At 46.7% G+C, this 20,562-nt stretch overlaps 1 protein-coding gene across 1 annotated transcript; it reads left to right on the top strand.

The window, feature by feature from the left end:
- Positions 1 to 6,519: 6,519 nt before the first annotated feature.
- On the top strand, positions 6,520 to 7,281 carry LOC145619677 (uncharacterized). The gene has a single exon (XM_081674378.1). It carries the CDS (start codon positions 6,520 to 6,522, stop codon positions 7,279 to 7,281), a length of 762 nt encoding a protein of 253 aa, XP_081530504.1.
- The last annotated feature ends 13,281 nt before the right edge of the window (positions 7,282 to 20,562 follow it).

Genomic DNA, 20,562 nt, shown 5'->3' with positions numbered 1-20,562 from the left:
GTTGATACTTTGGTTGTGGTTTGTTTGATTGCATTGCATAAAGACCGACCATGTCTAGAAGAAATCGACCTAGAAACACGGACGCTAGGTACCGCAACTCTTCTCCTCCTCCTCCCGTTGATCCACCACAAGTGGATACAATTGGAATAATTTTCAATAACCAAACCTTTTCGAACAATTTTCTATGAAATAGTAGAAGGAGAATTAGGCCAACCAAGTTCTACAATGAGGATGTAGCCGAGTCCCTAGGGGTAGGGGAGGACATTAGAATGTTATTCGAGGGATGTGGCCTAGGTGGTTGGCTAGACTTACATGCCCCGACCTACAAGAGATTAACTCTTGAATTCCTTTCCACCCTTCAAGTCCAACGGGACACAAACAGGAACCCCGCCGCATTACCATCCAACTCATGAACACCCAACAAAATATGACCATCAATAGGGTGAACCAAGCTTTTGGGTGGCATACGAACGGAACCATTGGGGCAAAGGATAAGCCACCCCGTAGCTATAACGCGGGTGAGTTTTGGAGAAAGATCATCGGCCTCTTTAACTACAACCCAAGGACCGATAAGGCCACGGTCATCATCCACCCCGCATTTAGGATGTCACAGCGCACCATAGCGAACACGACGTTCGCTAGAGGTGATAGTTTGGGGGTAGTGTCCACTAAGGAGCTTCACTTTCTATGACACTTGAGTGAGGGTAGCACGGCCTTAGATGTAGGGTCTTGGTTTGTAGACCACCTAGAGGATGTTGCCACCGGATCCGGTAACATCACCATAGGTGTTATGATCACTATTATTGCTGCTGCTCTTAACTTTGATTTTGCAGATCAGGAGGTTTGCCCATGTGCGACGCAGATTGATATGCAGTCGCTGAGGACAATGAGATGGATAGAGGACGTAGAAGGGTCGCACCCCTACCTGTGGCACGTGAGTGGGAGGTCCTACGGCTACCTCCCCGACCCGGAGTGGACCTTCATCTACGACGAGACCAACTGAGTCTTTGAGAGGGACCACGATTGGGCTCCCGGCGATGAGGACGAAGAAGAGGAGCAAGAGCAAGGAGAGCAACAGCAACAACCTCCACAACAACAATTTCAACATCAATACGAGCACCAACAAGGGTACCAAGGTCAAGGCATGGGTGAGGGCAACCCACCCCTCACCTTCTAGCAACAAATGCAGATGATGAACCAAGGGTTCAACCAGATGACCACCGAGTTCGAGACTATGAGAAAGTCTCACGAAGACATAAGGTCCTGCTACGACAACATGAGGACAAGCTTCGATGGTCTGCGGTCGGAATTGGGTAAGTTCCGTAATGTCTACCAACAGTGGTACCCCGGGGGCTCAAGCTCCCAAGGAGGCCCGAGCCAATGACTTAGTCTCTTTCTCCCCTTTCTTGTGATTTAATTGTTTTAACATTGGGGACAATATTTATGATAGCTTGGGGGGGGGGGGATTCTTTCTCTTTGGTTCTTATGTTAGTTCTTGTATGTGCTTGTTGGTGAATACTTTGCATGTTGTTTGTTCCTTCCCCTAACATCCAAACCCCTTAACATCCAAATTTGCTCCTTTTGAAATCCAAATCTCTTAATGTGTGAATACTTCTCTTCTTTCCTCTCTTTATTTAGCTGTATAGTTGTGTTTTATTTTTATGCTTAGCTTAGTTCTCCTAACTTTCTATCTTTTCTTGCTTTCTAGTAACCTAAAAAAAATGAAAAAACGAGAAACTAGCCCTTGGATGAGAATCAAATGATGATGCTTATATGATTTGCTTACTTGACTCTTGAGTGATGAGTAAAAGTTCTTTTAGAAAAGTGTGTGCAAGAGTTGGGGTCCTTTAGAGGCTTATTAATCTTGATTGCACAAGTGTATATGAAATGAAAACCGATGAATGCTCAATTGCACGTCTAGCATAGGATATTGTCAAATTTACCCAAAGTAGGATATGTTTGAATCAAATTGCAGTCCCTTGTGCCCTAGGTGTGTCTCCCTTCCTCCCCAAAACGAAACTCTACTAGGGAATTAGTTCTATGTATATCTTGTATAATAAGTGGCATAATAAGCCACATGTTTCGAATAAAAGAAAGAGCCGCTCACAGTTAAAAGAGGCGAGGGCAATGAATGAAAAAAAAGAAAAAAGAAAAAAAAAGAAGAAAAAAAAAAGAAAAAAAATAGAAAAAGAATGAAGAAGTAAAAAACTCCTCCAAAATTCTCAAAGTTTTCACTTTTTCTATTCTAGAGGTCAATTTGTGGATGCCTCCCACACACTATCTATTTTGATGTTTCTTGTGTAAATTCCCGAATTAGAGCGTAGTTGAAAGGGCTTGGGAATGCATTTTTGGAGGTGGACTTGCATTTTGAGATTTTATAACCGAAAGAGGGCTTTGCAACTTTGAAATATCTAGGCGTGCTCTAATGAACTAGTAAAAGGTATAACGAAGTATCCTAGTGCAACGTTGCTTAGTTCGCCTCTCTACCCCCAACTCATGTGCACATTTGTATGAATGGTAATTCTTGAAAGTTGCTCACTTGTCTTGTTTGTGACTTGTATCCCGATGAGTTGACTTGGGCAATAAAACCATTGGTTTGGTGTGTTTTGACCACCTTGATGATAACAATGTGCTATGATAGTTGGTGTGGTTTATGTGAGTTGTGGGTCAAGCTCAAGGGAAACCCTCACGAGATAAAAAACTTGTCCTCTTAGGCGACTTAGGGGTTTAAATTTCTATCACTTGTGCTAATAGTGTTTATGGTTATTGCCATGCGGATTTTTGTTTGTGTTTTCTCTCCTTGGTTTGATCATTAGCAAGTAATCTTCCTTCTTGGTTTGACATGTTTGTTTTGCTCGAGGACTAGCAAAAACTTAGCCCGGGGGGATTTGATAACTTGTTATTTTATATGATTTTAGGGTGATTTTGAGCCTTGTTTACTCGATATATTGGCATTTTGGTTCACTTCCATCCTATTTTAGTTCAATTTTTGTGTATCCCTTTCTTCACGGGTTGTTAGTGTTTTTGTTGAGATTTTAGATCCAAAGACGATCATTTGAGACATATGGATGATAAACCGAGGTTAGAAGCCGTGACAATGGAGAAAAACCGAAGAAAATGTGAAGAGAAGGGCCTTAGAAGACCCTGCCCGGTCGTACCATGTCCTGCACGATCGTACAGAAGTGTCCCAGCCAAACCAAGCTACTGCCTGATTTGGCACGGACGTGAAAGGCTTCAGCACGTCCGTGCCAGAAGCTGCACGACCGTGCAGCTCACTTGGCCCAAGTAGATGCTACTACCCAAATCTGCACGGTCGTGCTTCGGGTGGCACGTCCGTGCCGCTAAGGCTGCACGTCCGTGCCACCCCTAGCACGTCCGTGCGCACCTGTAGCCGTACCCGACTCTTGTTTTCTCCGTCCTTTTTATTTGAGGGTCATATAAATACCCCCCCTTCGCTCAATTGTACGAAATCCAAGTTTTTAGTGCTTCCTCTTAGTTTGGAATTGTAGAAACACAAATACTCTTAAATCATTAGTTAGATTTTAATTATTAGCTTGGAATTTTCAATCTCAATCATTGTAGAAGACAAGTTCCACCATTGTTATTCAAGTTCAAGCTTCTAGTAATATTTTTCTCACTCTTTTCCCCTATTTCTTCTTGCTTTGTTTTTAATTATTTGCTTGACTCTCATATGTTTAGATTGTTAGTTAACTTAATTCTTTGTTTAATTATGCTCATGAGGTGTTTGAAATCCTTAATTGCTTTAATCTCCATGGATTGTGAGTAGTCTAATTTTCAAGGGTTTGAGTAAAACCCTAAATGTAGTCACTAATTACTTGTTGCATGTGCTAATTTGGTACTTTTTGGGTGTTAATTAGTTGAGCTTAAGTGGTTTAATTGCTTTGTTCTTGTATATGGCCATTGCTAGAACTTTTATCCAAGCTTTTTTAACGAAGGATCGAGAGATGAACTTGAGTTAGCTCCCTTATGCTTGATTGACTTGAAATTCCATGAGAATAGGAATTTCTAGTCAAGGGAATGTTTATGTCATCGTGATTATGCTTTAACACTTGTTTTATGCTTTGTAACCACGAGAGTAGGTAGTATTCATGATTCAAGTAATCCCTCTAGCTTGAGAGAGTAGTTGGGTGCTTTAGATGATTTCCCCTATTATATCCCTTATTTTACCTTGTTTGTGCATGCTAATCGTGATTTGTAATGAAGTTGAGTGGTATAACCCGAGCCCTAGAATCCTCTAAATATTGTTAATTTCCCCTAGCTTTGGTTGACTTGAACTAGTACTTGTTACACAAAACCAAACCAACTTCGACTTCATTTAGCTTTTTTATGCGGTAGTATTTCGGTGGTTGATTCAACGCCTCTCTTGGGTTCAACCCTTTCTTACCCTTGCTATTAGCTAGTGAGACCAAGATAGGACTTAATCTTTGGTAGGCTCGACGACGGCCTATCAATGGGGCATGAACACATAGATAACACTCCTTTGTGGGCTTCAAGTGATCTCCCAAGTGAGCAAAGTGACAAATTCGGGCTTGAGAGCAAATGGACTAAATCCAAGAGTTTCTAACACAAGGGCAATCGGTTCTTGATCCATGGAGCTTCTAAGTGGGCTGCTTGATCTTGGATCAATGAGGGTTGGGGCTAGGGTGTACAATAGGGGAAAGGGGTGGGGCTTATTGCCTTTTTTGTATTATTATTATTTTAGACCAACAACGTGTTGACGTATGTTCAGATGATCTATTATAACATGTCGTTGACTCGTCATTGATCGGTTGGGTCAGCTGGAGAAAATCTGAGGTCAAAGCTCGAATTACTACAGAATAAATGAAAGTAGGGATTATTGAAAGTAAATCAGGCAAAATTTAGATTATTGAAATGATTCCTTATTATTGTTATGCCATTTGTCTGTTTCTTCAATATTTTATATTGAGCAATTTCAAAATGGTATTCCTATTAGAAATCTTCTTACTAATAACCTAATAACATATAACTATACATTGTTTATTTTGGTGTTTAGAGAGCCACAAAGGCGGGGATGAGATTCGATCTCAGAATCTCCCAAAACACGGAGGGAAGCTCTAACCACTTGAGCTATTATTCACTCTCAATCTCTCATATAACTACACAGTATAAACACCGAATCTATATGTGTAATCATGTAAGACAATTTATACTCCTTTGTCTAATTTAATCGCGTCGCTCTTTTGTTATATATCTTTTTTATTCCACCGTATATAAGCAATATAAGAAGAAAATTAAATATGGTATATTTGTATATTGTCCAAGTTATTTTTATACAAAAGTATATATGTTTTTTTATGTTAGTGTATAGGGTAGCTCCCGCTGAACTATCGCCCAGCCCCCAGGGTGCGCACTCAATGCCGAGTAAGCAGCTAAGGAAGGGCTCATCAGCCCGGCAGAGTCAGCCCGTAGGGCTGACCAGGCTAAACTCTCCACGAAGGAGTTTGTACGCCTAAATAGAGGGTAAAGTACAACGGAAAAGAGGTTAGACACTAAAGTTATTGAACTCTGTACATCTTTCATAGTAAACTTTCTCTCTCTAAACACTCTCTGACTTAATCTTCGGAGGGGGGTTCCTCGAGCCACCCCCGTGGGCAGTTTACGTGTGCTGCCTTTTGTAGGTAGTTGACGGGACCCAGCTCACCCAGCAGAACCCTTGGATCCACACCTGGAACAATTAGCGCTAGAAGGAGGGGATAGGATCACCTAACCTGAGGTTGACCAACTGAGCTAGGGACTAGTTAACTTACCACCATAGCCGGAGAAGAAACTGTACAAACACCCACGTCCAAAGCTAATGAGACCAACCAGACACTACAAAAAGCGCCCCTAGTAACTAACGATCCAAAGGATCTACCAGAAACCCCAAATCAACCATCTCACATAAATCAAACCCCGTCGGATCAACGTCAGCTACTGCTAAAGCAGTGGCAAAACCAGTAGATCTGGTAAAATCCAGTTCTATTTTCAAGTACGAAATGCCGTTAACTGATGCGAATAATGAACTTATTATTTCAGCACCTGTAACCAAGAAACTGCAGGTTGTGAATATTCCAGCCATTCTGCTGAACCACTCTAAGTTCAGTAAGGAGCAACTGGCTGCAATGACGGCGGTCCTTACCAACATGGGTAAGGGAGCCAATCCATCATCGGCAACGGCAGCTGTGCAGCCCGCAGCGAAAAAGCCAGAAGCCTCGACTTTCACCCCTAAGCAGAAGGAGCTCATTCAACTGAGGAAAAAGGTATTGGAGCTGGAGGCTCGCAACCTCAACCGAGAATGGAGCGTGGAGGAAATAACCCCCACTTAGATCAGCCCGGAGAAGCGGGTCCCTCGCAGTAGGTCACCGGCCGCAGAGCGGGGACCCAGCCCGGAGAGAGACAAGCGAGCTCGAATCCAGGTTGTTCCAGATGATTTCCCATTTTGCCGGGAGATTCTAGAGGAACCCATGGAGAAGGTGAAGATGCCGAACTTTAAGTACAATGGGACTACAACGCTCAAAAGCCACATATCAGCTTTCAAGAATCATATACACCATGACGGACTCAGTCTGGTGTAAGGCTTTCCCACCAACTCTGGAGGGACTGGTAGCGGAATGGTACGGCGCCATCCCTAAATGTTCTGTATACTCGTACAACCAGCTGAAGAGGATGTTCATGGAGCACTTCATAACCCTGGTGGACAGAACTAAGATGACAACCGAGCTGATGTCCTTGGTTCAGGGAAAAGATGAGCCCCCGAGAGATTTTATCACCAGATTCAACAAGGAGGCAACAACCATTCCGAACATGAGCCAGGAGGTAGCACTGTTGGCAATGCAGAGTGGTCTACTGCCAGGGTCACCCTTCAGAGCGTATGTAGGGCGTAAGAGCCTCAAAACGCTCACGGAAGTGCTGTGTAAAGCGCACGAGTTCATCAAGGCAGACGAGATTGACAGGGCAATGCTGGGTAGAAAAGCAGCAGGAGACCCAGTCAGACGGGCAGAGGTCACCCGGGCAAAGAACATGCCCAGGGTGGACCAGCCAAGCAGAGCTGAGCAAACCCGCAGAGAAGTGGACAGGGTCGTAGGGCTGAGAAGATTTGATCCGCGGAGAGGGCCAAGTCTTGGGAAGTTTGATCAATATACCCCACTGACCCATTCAAGATCTCACATATTCAGCGTGAACAAAGCTGATGATAAGTGGCAGAGGCCCCCAAGGATGATAAACAGAAGTTGTGATACCAGTAGGTGGTGTGACTTCTAAAGGGACCATGGCCACACCACTGAAGAGTGCACACACTTGAAGTGTTTCGGGGTTTTTTGAGTCCCTTGGGAGAGTTACAACACTAAGACTGAATGCTCACTTGAACGTCTGTACCTGCAAAACAATGGAGCACCGAGTGGTCGGTGGTCCGCCTCCGAAGCCTAAGTTAGTAAAGGTCCAAAGAATAAGGTGCGGAATGAAAACGTTATCTGCTCGGAATCCGAGCTCGGGTGTATTGTTCTCTTGAGAGTGACAGTTCTGACAATGATTAGTAATCACTGAATATTCCTCGTAAGGCGTGTAAAGGTATTGAATGTATTTCACGTGTTCAATGTTTCAACGTAGCCAGAAATGAGGAAGTTATTTCCTATTTATAGGCTTCTTGAAAAGTGTGCATTCTCTAGGGTTTCGTGCCCTAGGGAATGTCACGCAGATTTTTGCAGACCTCGGGATTTGGGCCTGAAAGCCGCCAATCCCAGGTCCTTTTATCTGTCTGCCACGTGTCGTTCTCTAGGAGGTCCAAGGTGGCGCCCCTTCCAGTGACACGTGGCGGACTCTGATTGGGCCAACTGGCCTAGGGTATTTTTGCACAAATCATGAAGGCCCTCACAGGTGACACGCGCTTGCCACGTATTGCCTGTGACAGGTGTCATCATCCGAGTGGTCGGGTTCAAAAAAGTTACTGTGGAGGGAAAAAGTTAGGGTTTTAACCCTTCTATAAATAGAAAGTTTTTACCCCCCCTGAAATTTACACCTTTGCAAATCTTTGGAGAATCTTGGACTTTTTGACTTTAAGAATCTCAAAATTCCCTAAGTGTTTCAATCTTTCAAGTATCCGACACTCGGCCAGCTGTCCGACCGTTCTTGAGCCAACCAAGTGTCTCTCACCCTTCTTCTAAAGGTAACGCCTGTTTTCTTCTTCTAAAGCATATGATAGTGATCAGCCGGTCACGGGGGACGGCTGAATCTAGAACTAGCAGTGCCGACTACTTGGCCAAAGACTGTGCTTTGCAAACTTCTCCGAATCCGACCATTTCCGTGTCTGTGTAGGACACTATGGCCAGAACAAAAAGAACAACAAGAAAATCTAACTCCGATGGATTTTTCTACCATTCGGATGGGTTGACTATTTACTTAGACGGCTCAATAAGGGTGCTTCGAAGTGAGGTGTTGGAGCATCCTGAGAGCCCTTCTTATCTTCCTCCTACCCCCACCTAGTACCATTCGCCCACTACAAGTGGAACTCCCAATGATAGAATACTGGAGGAGGCGGATGAAACTTATGCACCCAAGCCTTCTAGACAAGCACCAGAAGAGAGTCTAGGGGAGAAACCTGCTGGCACCAGTTTGCGGTCCCCTAGCCTTGATGAGAGCTCTGATGACGAGTCGGCCTCGTCATCTTCTTCAGAGAATGCCTCCATTACTTCAGAGGAGGCAAGGACCAAAATTGATTCTGGTAGGGAGTCCCTGGCAGTTGAGAGGGGGGAATCCTGGGCCGAGCCGAGTGCTTCCAGGCGCTTGGAGAAAGCCCCGTACTATCATCATGTTTCGCCAAGCAGGCGGAGCTCCATGGTAAACGGCCTTGCAAGTTTTAGGCGCAAGGTCGTCCTAGGCCATGGCTATACTTTGCGCGTCCCTAATAAGGACGACACTATTACTTGGCCGAGCCTGGCCAGTTATGAACACTGAGCATTCAGTTGCTATAAGGCGGCCTTCCAGGCTGGCCTCCGTTTCCCTCTCCATCTGCCCGTGGAGAGGATCTTAGATGGATACCGTACTGGGTATCTGGCAACTTGTACCCAATTCCTGGATCAACATTCTGGGGTACATTACCGCCTGCGAGATGCTGCAGGTGGAGGTGAGCTTTGAAGCATTCGCCCACATGCATTATCTTAGCAGGGTTGTTGGCAAGGGGTACATGATGGCTGTTGGCAAAGAAAACAAGTTGAAAGACTTGAGAACTAAGTTCTACATAGTCAAATCTGCTGACAGCCGCCTGAATCAAAAGTTTAACAGGTGGAACAAGAATCCACCTCTCCTAGCAGGCAAGAGTGCACTGCCGCCTCTTCCTAGGCGGGCAAGGGAGGAGATCATGGAGGCGGGTTTGTTCACCGTGTCCGTGAAGACGAATGATGAGGGGGACAAGGAAGTCACCCCTCAATGCTATCTCCCCTTGTATAAGTGGTTTGAGGAGGGGACGTTCTTGGCTGCTTGTGGGCTAAGCACTAAGATGCCGAGAGGTAGTCGGCCGTCTGTTTAATATGTAATTTCATTTTGCTTTTCTATACTTGTTAGATGATTCTAACACTTGATCTTTTTTGCAGACAAAGCAATGCAGAAGCTTTCGGCCTCCAGGAAGCCGGCTGTGTCTGCTGCCAGATACAGATCAAACGTCTGACCCTTGTGTTGGATGAGCAGCGACCAGGCGGTACCCCTAGGGTGAGGATTTTATACTTAGCATTTTCTAATTAATGCTGAATTTGTCTGAATGCTTTCTGACTTGTTTTTGTCTTGTGTTGATGTAGGGTACCTCCACCAAGTCCCCATGAAAACCATCCGACCCTAAGCTCTAAAAGACTAGGGCGGGTGGTGTGAGCGCATCCGGCAAGGGCGGCCGGAAGCACGTGGCTTATAAGCCCAATTGAGGCCCAGACGCCTCTGCTCACGAAACTGATAGGGAGATCAGCAAGCCGGATGTCCAGAGGACATCGAAGGGTGGCTTCAAGCAACCTACTACTTCTGTCGGCTCAGTTTGCGAGAAGAGGTTTCTGGGGAAGGAACCTTCCACTGCTGTTGGTGAGAAGAGGTTTCTGGGAGAGGAGAAGGAGGAGGAAGAAGAAGAGTACGACGGTAAAAACCATTCCTCTTTCTTAGTCTTCAAATTAGATATACTTGAGTATTTTTATAACTTTCTTCTCGTTTTAGTCCCCGTGTAGAGGCCGACTATTGTCCAAATGGCCAAGTCCATGGTGAGGGCGGTTGATCTAGACGACAAGGCGTCTGTTAGGGGAGTCGGCACCCTAGACTTAGATAGCATCCTGGGGAACCTCTACAAGGTATGAGTTTAGACTTAAACAGTTTAGACTTAAACAAGCTTTCGGCCTCCAGGAAGCCGACTGTGTCTGCTGCCAGATACAGATCAAACGTCTGACCCTTGTGTTGGATGAGCAGCGACCAGTCGGTACCCCTAGGGTGAGGATTTTATACTTAGCATTTTCTAATTAATGCTGAATTTGTCTGAATGCTTTCTGACTTGTTTTTGTCTTGTGTTGATGTAGGGTACCTCCACCAAGTCCCCATGAAAACCATCCGACCCTAAGCTCCAAAAGACTAGGGCGGGTGGTGTGAGCGCATCCGGCAAGGGCGGCCGGAAGCATGTGGCATATAAGCCCAAGTGAGGCCCAGACGCCTCTGCTCACGAAACTGATAGGGAGATCAGCAAGCCGGATGTCCAGAGGACATCGAAGGGTGGCTTCAAGCAACCTACTACTTCTGTCGGCTCAGTTTGCGAGAAGAGGTTTCTGGGGAAGGAACCTTCCACTGCTGTTGGTGAGAAGAGGTTTCTGGGGGAGGAGAAGGAGGAGGAAGAAGAAGAGTACGACGGTAAAAACCATTCCTCTTTCTTAGTCTTCAAATTAGATATACTTGAGTATTTTTATAACTGTCTTCTCTTTTTAGTCCCCGTGCAGAGGCCGACTATTGTCCAAATGGCCAAGTCCATGGTGAGGGCGGTTGATCCAGACGACAAGGCGTCTGTTAGGGGAGTCGGCACCCTAGACTTAGATAGAATCCTGGGGAACCTCTACAAGGTATGAGTTTAGAATTAAACAGTTTAGACTTAAACAAGCTTTCGGCCTCCAGGAAGCCGACTGTGTCTGCTGCCAGATACAGATCAAACGTCTGACCCTTGTGTTGGATGAGCAGCGACCAGTCGGTACCCCTAGGGTGAGGATTTTATACTTAGCATTTTCTAATTAATGCTGAATTTGTCTGAATGCTTTCTGACTTGTTTTTGTCTTGTGTTGATGTAGGGTACCTCCACCAAGTCCCCATGAAAACCATCCGACCCTAAGCTCCAAAAGACTAGGGCGGGTGGTATGAGCGCATCCGGCAAGGGCGGCCGGAAGCATGTGGCATATAAGCCCAAGTGAGGCCCAGACGCCTCTGCTCACGAAACTGATAGGGAGATCAGCAAGCCGGATGTCCAGAGGACATCGAAGGGTGGCTTCAAGCAACCTACTACTTCTGTCGGCTCAGTTTGCGAGAAGAGGTTTCTGGGGAAGGAACCTTCCACTGCTGTTGGTGAGAAGAGGTTTCTGGGGGAGGAGAAGGAGGAGGAAGAAGAAGAGTACGACGGTAAAAACCATTCCTCTTTCTTAGTCTTCAAATTAGATATACTTGAGTATTTTTATAACTGTCTTCTCTTTTTAGTCCCCGTGCAGAGGCCGACTATTGTCCAAATGGCCAAGTCCATGGTGAGGGCGGTTGATCCAGACGACAAGGCGTCTGTTAGGGGAGTCGGCACCCTAGACTTAGATAGCATCCTGGGGAACCTCTACAAGGTATGAGTTTAGAATTAAACAGTTTAGACTTAAACAAGCTTTCGGCCTCCAGGAAGCCGACTTTGTCTGCTGCCAGATACAGATCAAACGTCTGACCCTTGTGTTGGATGAGCAGCGACCAGTCGGTACCCCTAGGGTGAGGATTTTATACTTAGCATTTTCTAATTAATGCTGAATTTGTCTGAATGCTTTCTGACTTGTTTTTGTCTTGTGTTGATGTAGGGTACCTCCACCAAGTCCCCATGAAAACCATCCGACCCTAAGCTCCAAAAGACTAGGGCGGGTGGTGTGAGCGCATCCGGCAAGGGCGGCCGGAAGCATGTGGCATATAAGCCCAAGTGAGGCCCAGACGCCTCTGCTCACGAAACTGATAGGGAGATCAGCAAGCCGGATGTCCAGAGGACATCGAAGGGTGGCTTCAAGCAACCTACTACTTCTGTCGGCTCAGTTTGCAAGAAGAGGTTTCTGGGGAAGGAACCTTCCACTGCTGTTGGTGAGAAGAGGTTTCTGGGGGAGGAGAAGGAGGAGGAAGAAGAAGAGTACGACGGTAAAAACCATTCCTCTTTCTTAGTCTTCAAATTAGATATACTTGAGTATTTTTATAACTGTCTTCTCTTTTTAGTCCCCGTGCAGAGGCCGACTATTGTCCAAATGGCCAAGTCCATGGTGAGGGCGGTTGATCCAGACGACAAGGCGTCTGTTAGGGGAGTCGGCACCCTAGACTTAGATAGCATCCTGGGGAACCTCTACAAGGTATGAGTTTAGAATTAAACAGTTTAGACTTAAACAAGCTTTCGGCCTCCAGGAAGCCGACTTTGTCTGCTGCCAGATACAGATCAAACGTCTGACCCTTATGTTGGATGAGCAGCGACCAGTCGGTACCCCTAGGGTGAGGATTTTATACTTAGCATTTTCTAATTAATGCTGAATTTGTCTGAATGCTTTCTGACTTGTTTTTGTCTTGTGTTGATGTAGGGTACCTCCACCAAGTCCCCATGAAAACCATCCGACCCTAAGCTCCAAAAGACTAGGGCGGGTGGTGTGAGCGCATCCGGCAAGGGCGGCCGGAAGCATGTGGCATATAAGCCCAAGTGAGGCCCAGACGCCTCTGCTCACGAAACTGATAAGGAGATCAGCAAGCCGGATGTCCAGAGGACATCGAAGGGTGGCTTCAAGCAACCTACTACTTCTGTCGGCTCAGTTTGCGAGAAGAGGTTTCTGGGGAAGGAACCTTCCACTGCTGTTGGTGAGAAGAGGTTTCTGGGGGAGGAGAAGGAGGAGGAAGAAGAAGAGTACGACGGTAAAAACCATTCCTCTTTCTTAGTCTTCAAATTAGATATACTTGAGTATTTTTATAACTGTCTTCTCTTTTTAGTCCCCGTGCAGAGGCCGACTATTGTCCAAATGGCCAAGTCCATGGTGAGGGCGGTTGATCCAGACGACAAGGCGTCTGTTAGGGGAGTCGGCACCCTAGACTTAGATAGCATCCTGGGGAACCTCTACAAGGTATGAGTTTAGAATTAAACAGTTTAGACTTAAACAAGCTTTCGGCCTCCAGGAAGCCGACTTTGTCTGCTGCCAGATACAGATCAAACGTCTGACCCTTGTGTTGGATGAGCAGCGACCAGTCAGTACCCCTAGGGTGAGGATTTTATACTTAGCATTTTCTAATTAATGCTGAATTTGTCTGAATGCTTTCTGACTTGTTTTTGTCTTGTTTTGATGTAGGGTACCTCCACCAAGTCCCCATGAAAACCATCCGACCCTAAGCTCCAAAAGACTAGGGCGGGTGATGTGAGCGCATCCGGCAAGGGCGGCCGGAAGCACGTGGCTTATAAGCCCAATTGAGGCCCAGACGCATCTGCTCACGAAACTGATAGGGAGATCAGCAAGCCGGATGTCCAGAGGACATCGAAGGGTGGCTTCAAGCAACCTACTACTTCTGTCGGCTCAGTTTGCGAGAAGAGGTTTCTGGGGAAGGAACCTTCCACTGCTGTTGGTGAGAAGAGGTTTCTGGGGGAGGAGAAGGAGGAGGAAGAAGAAGAGTACGACGGTAAAAACCATTCCTCTTTCTTAGTCTTCAAATTAGATATACTTGAGTATTTTTATAACTGTCTTCTCTTTTTAGTCCCCGTGCAGAGGCCGACTATTGTCCAAATGGCCAAGTCCATGGTGAGGGCGGTTGATCCAGACGACAAGGCGTCTGTTAGGGGAGTCGGCACCCTAGACTTAGATAGCATCCTGGGGAACCTCTACAACGTATGAGTTTAGACTTAAACAGTTTAGACTTAAACAAGCTTTCGGCCTCCAGGAAGCCGACTGTGTCTGCTTCCAGATACAGATCAAACGTCTGACCCTTGTGTTGGATGAGCAGCGACCAGTCGGTACCCCTTGGGTGAGGATTTTATACTTAGCATTTTCAAATTAATGCTGAATTTGTCTGAATGCTTTCTGACTTGTTTTTGTCTTGTGTTGATGTAGGGTACCTCCACCAAGTCCCCATGAAAACCATCCGACCCTAAGCTCCAAAAGACTAGGGCGGGTTATGTGAGCGCATCCGGCAAGGGCGGCCGGTAGCATGTGGCTTATAAGCCCAAGTGAGGCCCAGACGCCTCTGCTCACGAAACTGATAGGGAGATCAGCAAGCCGGATGTCCAGAGGACATCTAAGGGTGGTTTCAAGCAACCTACTACTTTTGTCTGCTCAGTTTGCGAGAAGAGGTTTCTGGGGAAGGAACCTTCCACTGCTGTTGGTGAGAAGAGGTTTCTGGGGGAGGAGAAGGAGGAGGAAGAAGAAGAGTACGACGGTAAAAACCATTCCTCTTTCTTAGTCTTCAAATTAGATATACTTGAGTATTTTTATAACTTTCTTCTCTTTTTAGTCCCCGTGCAGAGGCCGACTATTGTCCAAATGGCCAAGTCCATGGTGAGGGCGGTTGATCCAGACGACAAGGCGTCTGTTAGGGGAGTCGGCACCCTAGACTTAGATAGCATCCTGGGGAACCTCTACAAGGTATGAGTTTAGACTTAAACAGTTTAGACTTAAACAAGCTTTCGGCCTCCAGGAAGCCGACTGTGTCTGCTTCCAGATACAGATCAAACGTCTGACCCTTGTGTTGGATGAGCAGCGACCAGTCAGTACCCCTAGGGTGAGGATTTTATACTTAGCATTTTCTAATTAATGCTGAATTTGTCTGAATGCTTTCTGACTTGTTTTTGTCTTGTGTTGATGTAGGGTACCACCACCAAGTCCCCATGAAAACCATCCGACCCTAAGCTCCAAAAGACTAGGGCGGGTGATGTGAGCGCATCCGGCAAGGGCGGCCGGAAGCACGTGGCTTATAAGCCCAATTGAGGCCCAGACGCCTCTGCTCACGAAACTGATAGGGAGATCAGCAAGCCGGATGTCCAGAGGACATCGAAGGGTGGCTTCAAGCAACCTACTACTTCTGTCGGCTTAGTTTGCGAGAAGAGGTTTCTGGGGAAGGAACCTTCCACTGCTGTTGGTGAGAAGAGGTTTCTGGGGGAGGAGAAGGAGGAGGAAGAAGAAGAGTACGACGGTAAAAACCATTCCTCTTTCTTAGTCTTCAAATTAGATATACTTGAGTATTTTTATAACTTTCTTCTCTTTTTAGTCCCCGTGCAGAGGCCGACTATTGTCCAAATGGCCAAGTCCATGGTGAGGGCGGTTGATCCAGACGACAAGGCGTCTATTAGGGGAGTCGGCACCCTAGACTTAGATAGCATCCTGGGGAACCTCTACAAGGTATGAGTTTAGACTTAAACAGTTTAGACTTAAACAAGCTTTCGGCCTCCAGGAAGCCGACTGTGTCTGCTGCCAGATACAGATCAAACGTCTGACCCTTGTGTTGGATGAGCAGCGACCAGTCGGTACCCCTTGGGTGAGGATTTTATACTTAGCATTTTCTAATTAATGCTGAATTTGTCTGAATGCTTTCTGACTTGTTTTTGTCTTGTGTTGATGTAGGGTACCTCCACCAAGTCCCCATGAAAACCATCCGACCCTAAGCTCCAAAAGACTAGGGCGGGTGGTATGAGCGCATTCGGCAAGGGCGGCCGGAAGCATGTGGCATATAAGCCCAAGTGAGGCCCAGACGCCTCTGCTCACGAAACTGATAGGGAGATCAGCAAGCCGGATGTCCAGAGGACATCGAAGGGTGGCTTCAAGCAACCTACTACTTCTGTCGGCTCAGTTTGCGAGAAGAGGTTTCTGGGGAAGGAACCTTCCACTGCTGTTGGTGAGAAGAGGTTTCTGGGGGAGGAGAAGGAGGAGGAAGAAGAAGAGTACGACGGTAAAAACCATTCCTCTTTCTTAGTCTTCAAATTAGATATACTTGAGTATTTTTATAACTGTCTTCTCTTTTTAGTCCCCGTGCAGAGGCCGACTATTGTCCAAATGGCCAAGTCCATGGTGAGGGCGGTTGATCCAGACGACAAGGCGTCTGTTAGGGGAGTCGGCACCCTAGACTTAGATAGCATCCTGGGGAACCTCTACAAGGTATGAGTTTAGAATTAAACAGTTTAGACTTAAACAAGCTTTCGGCCTCCAGGAAGCCGACTTTGTCTGCTGCCAGATACAGATCAAACGTCTGACCCTTGTGTTGGATGAGCAGCGACCAGTCGGTACCCCTAGGGTGAGGATTTTATACTTAGCATTTTCTAATTAATGCTGAATTTGTCTGAATGCTTTCTGACTTGTTTTTGTCTTGTGTTGATGTAGGGTACCTCCACCAAGTCCCCATGAAAACCATCCGACCCTAAGCTCCAAAAGACTAGGGCGGGTGGTGTGAGCGCATCCGGCAAGGGCGGCCGGAAGCATGTGGCATATAAGCCCAAGTGAGGCCCAGACGCCTCTGCTCACGAAACTGATAGGGAGATCAGCAAGCCGGATGTCCAGAGGACATCGAAGGGTGGCTTCAAGCAACCTACTACTTCTGTCGGCTCAGTTTGCAAGAAGAGGTTTCTGGGGAAGGAACCTTCCACTGCTGTTGGTGAGAAGAGGTTTCTGGGGGAGGAGAAGGAGGAGGAAGAAGAAGAGTACGACGGTAAAAACCATTCCTCTTTCTTAGTCTTCAAATTAGATATACTTGAGTATTTTTATAACTGTCTTCTCTTTTTAGTCCCCGTGCAGAGGCCGACTATTGTCCAAATGGCCAAGTCCATGGTGAGGGCGGTTGATCCAGACGACAAGGCGTCTGTTAGGGGAGTCGGCACCCTAGACTTAGATAGCATCCTGGGGAACCTCTACAAGGTATGAGTTTAGAATTAAACAGTTTAGACTTAAACAAGCTTTCGGCCTCCAGGAAGCCGACTTTGTCTGCTGCCAGATACAGATCAAACGTCTGACCCTTATGTTGGATGAGCAGCGACCAGTCGGTACCCCTAGGGTGAGGATTTTATACTTAGCATTTTCTAATTAATGCTGAATTTGTCTGAATGCTTTCTGACTTGTTTTTGTCTTGTGTTGATGTAGGGTACCTCCACCAAGTCCCCATGAAAACCATCCGACCCTAAGCTCCAAAAGACTAGGGCGGGTGGTGTGAGCGCATCCGGCAAGGGCGGCCGGAAGCATGTGGCATATAAGCCCAAGTGAGGCCCAGACGCCTCTGCTCACGAAACTGATAAGGAGATCAGCAAGCCGGATGTCCAGAGGACATCGAAGGGTGGCTTCAAGCAACCTACTACTTCTGTCGGCTCAGTTTGCGAGAAGAGGTTTCTGGGGAAGGAACCTTCCACTGCTGTTGGTGAGAAGAGGTTTCTGGGGGAGGAGAAGGAGGAGGAAGAAGAAGAGTACGACGGTAAAAACCATTCCTCTTTCTTAGTCTTCAAATTAGATATACTTGAGTATTTTTATAACTGTCTTCTCTTTTTAGTCCCCGTGCAGAGGCCGACTATTGTCCAAATGGCCAAGTCCATGGTGAGGGCGGTTGATCCAGACGACAAGGCGTCTGTTAGGGGAGTCGGCACCCTAGACTTAGATAGCATCCTGGGGAACCTCTACAAGGTATGAGTTTAGAATTAAACAGTTTAGACTTAAACAAGCTTTCGGCCTCCAGGAAGCCGACTTTGTCTGCTGCCAGATACAGATCAAACGTCTGACCCTTGTGTTGGATGAGCAGCGACCAGTCAGTACCCCTAGGGTGAGGATTTTATACTTAGCATTTTCTAATTAATGCTGAATTTGTCTGAATGCTTTCTGACTTGTTTTTGTCTTGTTTTGATGTAGGGTACCTCCACCAAGTCCCCATGAAAACCATCCGACCCTAAGCTCCAAAAGACTAGGGCGGGTGATGTGAGCGCATCCGGCAAGGGCGGCCGGAAGCACGTGGCTTATAAGCCCAATTGAGGCCCAGACGCATCTGCTCACGAAACTGATAGGGAGATCAGCAAGCCGGATGTCCAGAGGACATCGAAGGGTGGCTTCAAGCAACCTACTACTTCTGTCGGCTCAGTTTGCGAGAAGAGGTTTCTGGGGAAGGAACCTTCCACTGCTGTTGGTGAGAAGAGGTTTCTGGGGGAGGAGAAGGAGGAGGAAGAAGAAGAGTACGACGGTAAAAACCATTCCTCTTTCTTAGTCTTCAAATTAGATATACTTGAGTATTTTTATAACTGTCTTCTCTTTTTAGTCCCCGTGCAGAGGCCGACTATTGTCCAAATGGCCAAGTCCATGGTGAGGGCGGTTGATCCAGACGACAAGGCGTCTGTTAGGGGAGTCGGCACCCTAGACTTAGATAGCATCCTGGGGAACCTCTACAACGTATGAGTTTAGACTTAAACAGTTTAGACTTAAACAAGCTTTCGGCCTCCAGGAAGCCGACTGTGTCTGCTTCCAGATACAGATCAAACGTCTGACCCTTGTGTTGGATGAGCAGCGACCAGTCGGTACCCCTTGGGTGAGGATTTTATACTTAGCATTTTCAAATTAATGCTGAATTTGTCTGAATGCTTTCTGACTTGTTTTTGTCTTGTGTTGATGTAGGGTACCTCCACCAAGTCCCCATGAAAACCATCCGACCCTAAGCTCCAAAAGACTAGGGCGGGTTATGTGAGCGCATCCGGCAAGGGCGGCCGGTAGCATGTGGCTTATAAGCCCAAGTGAGGCCCAGACGCCTCTGCTCACGAAACTGATAGGGAGATCAGCAAGCCGGATGTCCAGAGGACATCTAAGGGTGGTTTCAAGCAACCTACTACTTTTGTCTGCTCAGTTTGCGAGAAGAGGTTTCTGGGGAAGGAACCTTCCACTGCTGTTGGTGAGAAGAGGTTTCTGGGGGAGGAGAAGGAGGAGGAAGAAGAAGAGTACGACGGTAAAAACCATTCCTCTTTCTTAGTCTTCAAATTAGATATACTTGAGTATTTTTATAACTTTCTTCTCTTTTTAGTCCCCGTGCAGAGGCCGACTATTGTCCAAATGGCCAAGTCCATGGTGAGGGCGGTTGATCCAGACGACAAGGCGTCTGTTAGGGGAGTCGGCACCCTAGACTTAGATAGCATCCTGGGGAACCTCTACAAGGTATGAGTTTAGACTTAAACAGTTTAGACTTAAACAAGCTTTCGGCCTCCAGGAAGCCGACTGTGTCTGCTTCCAGATACAGATCAAACGTCTGACCCTTGTGTTGGATGAGCAGCGACCAGTCAGTACCCCTAGGGTGAGGATTTTATACTTAGCATTTTCTAATTAATGCTGAATTTGTCTGAATGCTTTCTGACTTGTTTTTGTCTTGTGTTGATGTAGGGTACCACCACCAAGTCCCCATGAAAACCATCCGACCCTAAGCTCCAAAAGACTAGGGCGGGTGATGTGAGCGCATCCGGCAAGGGCGGCCGGAAGCACGTGGCTTATAAGCCCAATTGAGGCCCAGACGCCTCTGCTCACGAAACTGATAGGGAGATCAGCAAGCCGGATGTCCAGAGGACATCGATGGGTGGCTTCAAGCAACCTACTACTTCTGTCGGCTTAGTTTGCGAGAAGAGGTTTCTGGGGAAGGAACCTTCCACTGCTGTTGGTGAGAAGAGGTTTCTGGGGGAGGAGAAGGAGGAGGAAGAAGAAGAGTACGACGGTAAAAACCATTCCTCTTTCTTAGTCTTCAAATTAGATATACTTGAGTATTTTTATAACTTTCTTCTCTTTTTAGTCCCCGTGCAGAGGCCGACTATTGTCCAAATGGCCAAGTCCATGGTGAGGGCGGTTGATCCAGACGACAAGGCGTCTATTAGGGGAGTCGGCACCCTAGACTTAGATAGCATCCTGGGGAACCTCTACAAGGTATGAGTTTAGACTTAAACAGTTTAGACTTAAACAAGCTTTCGGCCTCCTGGAAGCCGACTGTGTCTGCTGCCAGATACAGATCAAACGTCTGACCCTTGTGTTGGATGAGCAGCGACCAGTCGGTACCCCTTGGGTGAGGATTTTATACTTAGCATTTTCTAATTAATGCTGAATTTGTCTGAATGCTTTCTGACTTGTTTTTGTCTTGTGTTGATGTAGGGTACCTCCACCAAGTCCCCATGAAAACCATCCGACCCTAAGCTCCAAAAGACTAGGGCGGGTGATGTGAGCGCATCCGGCAAGGGCGGCCGGAAGCACGTGGCTTATAAGCCCAAGTGAGGCCCAGACACCTCTGCTCACGAAACTGATAGGGAGATCAGCAAGCCGGATGTCCAGAGGACATCGAAGGGTGGCTTCAAGCAACCTACTACTT

This window comes from Chenopodium album, chromosome 27, assembly GCF_948465745.1.
Source record: "Chenopodium album chromosome 27, dcCheAlbu1.1, whole genome shotgun sequence".
NCBI lineage: Eukaryota > Viridiplantae > Streptophyta > Magnoliopsida > Caryophyllales > Amaranthaceae > Chenopodium > Chenopodium album.
This window is presented reverse-complemented; position numbering and strand designations above follow the sequence as displayed.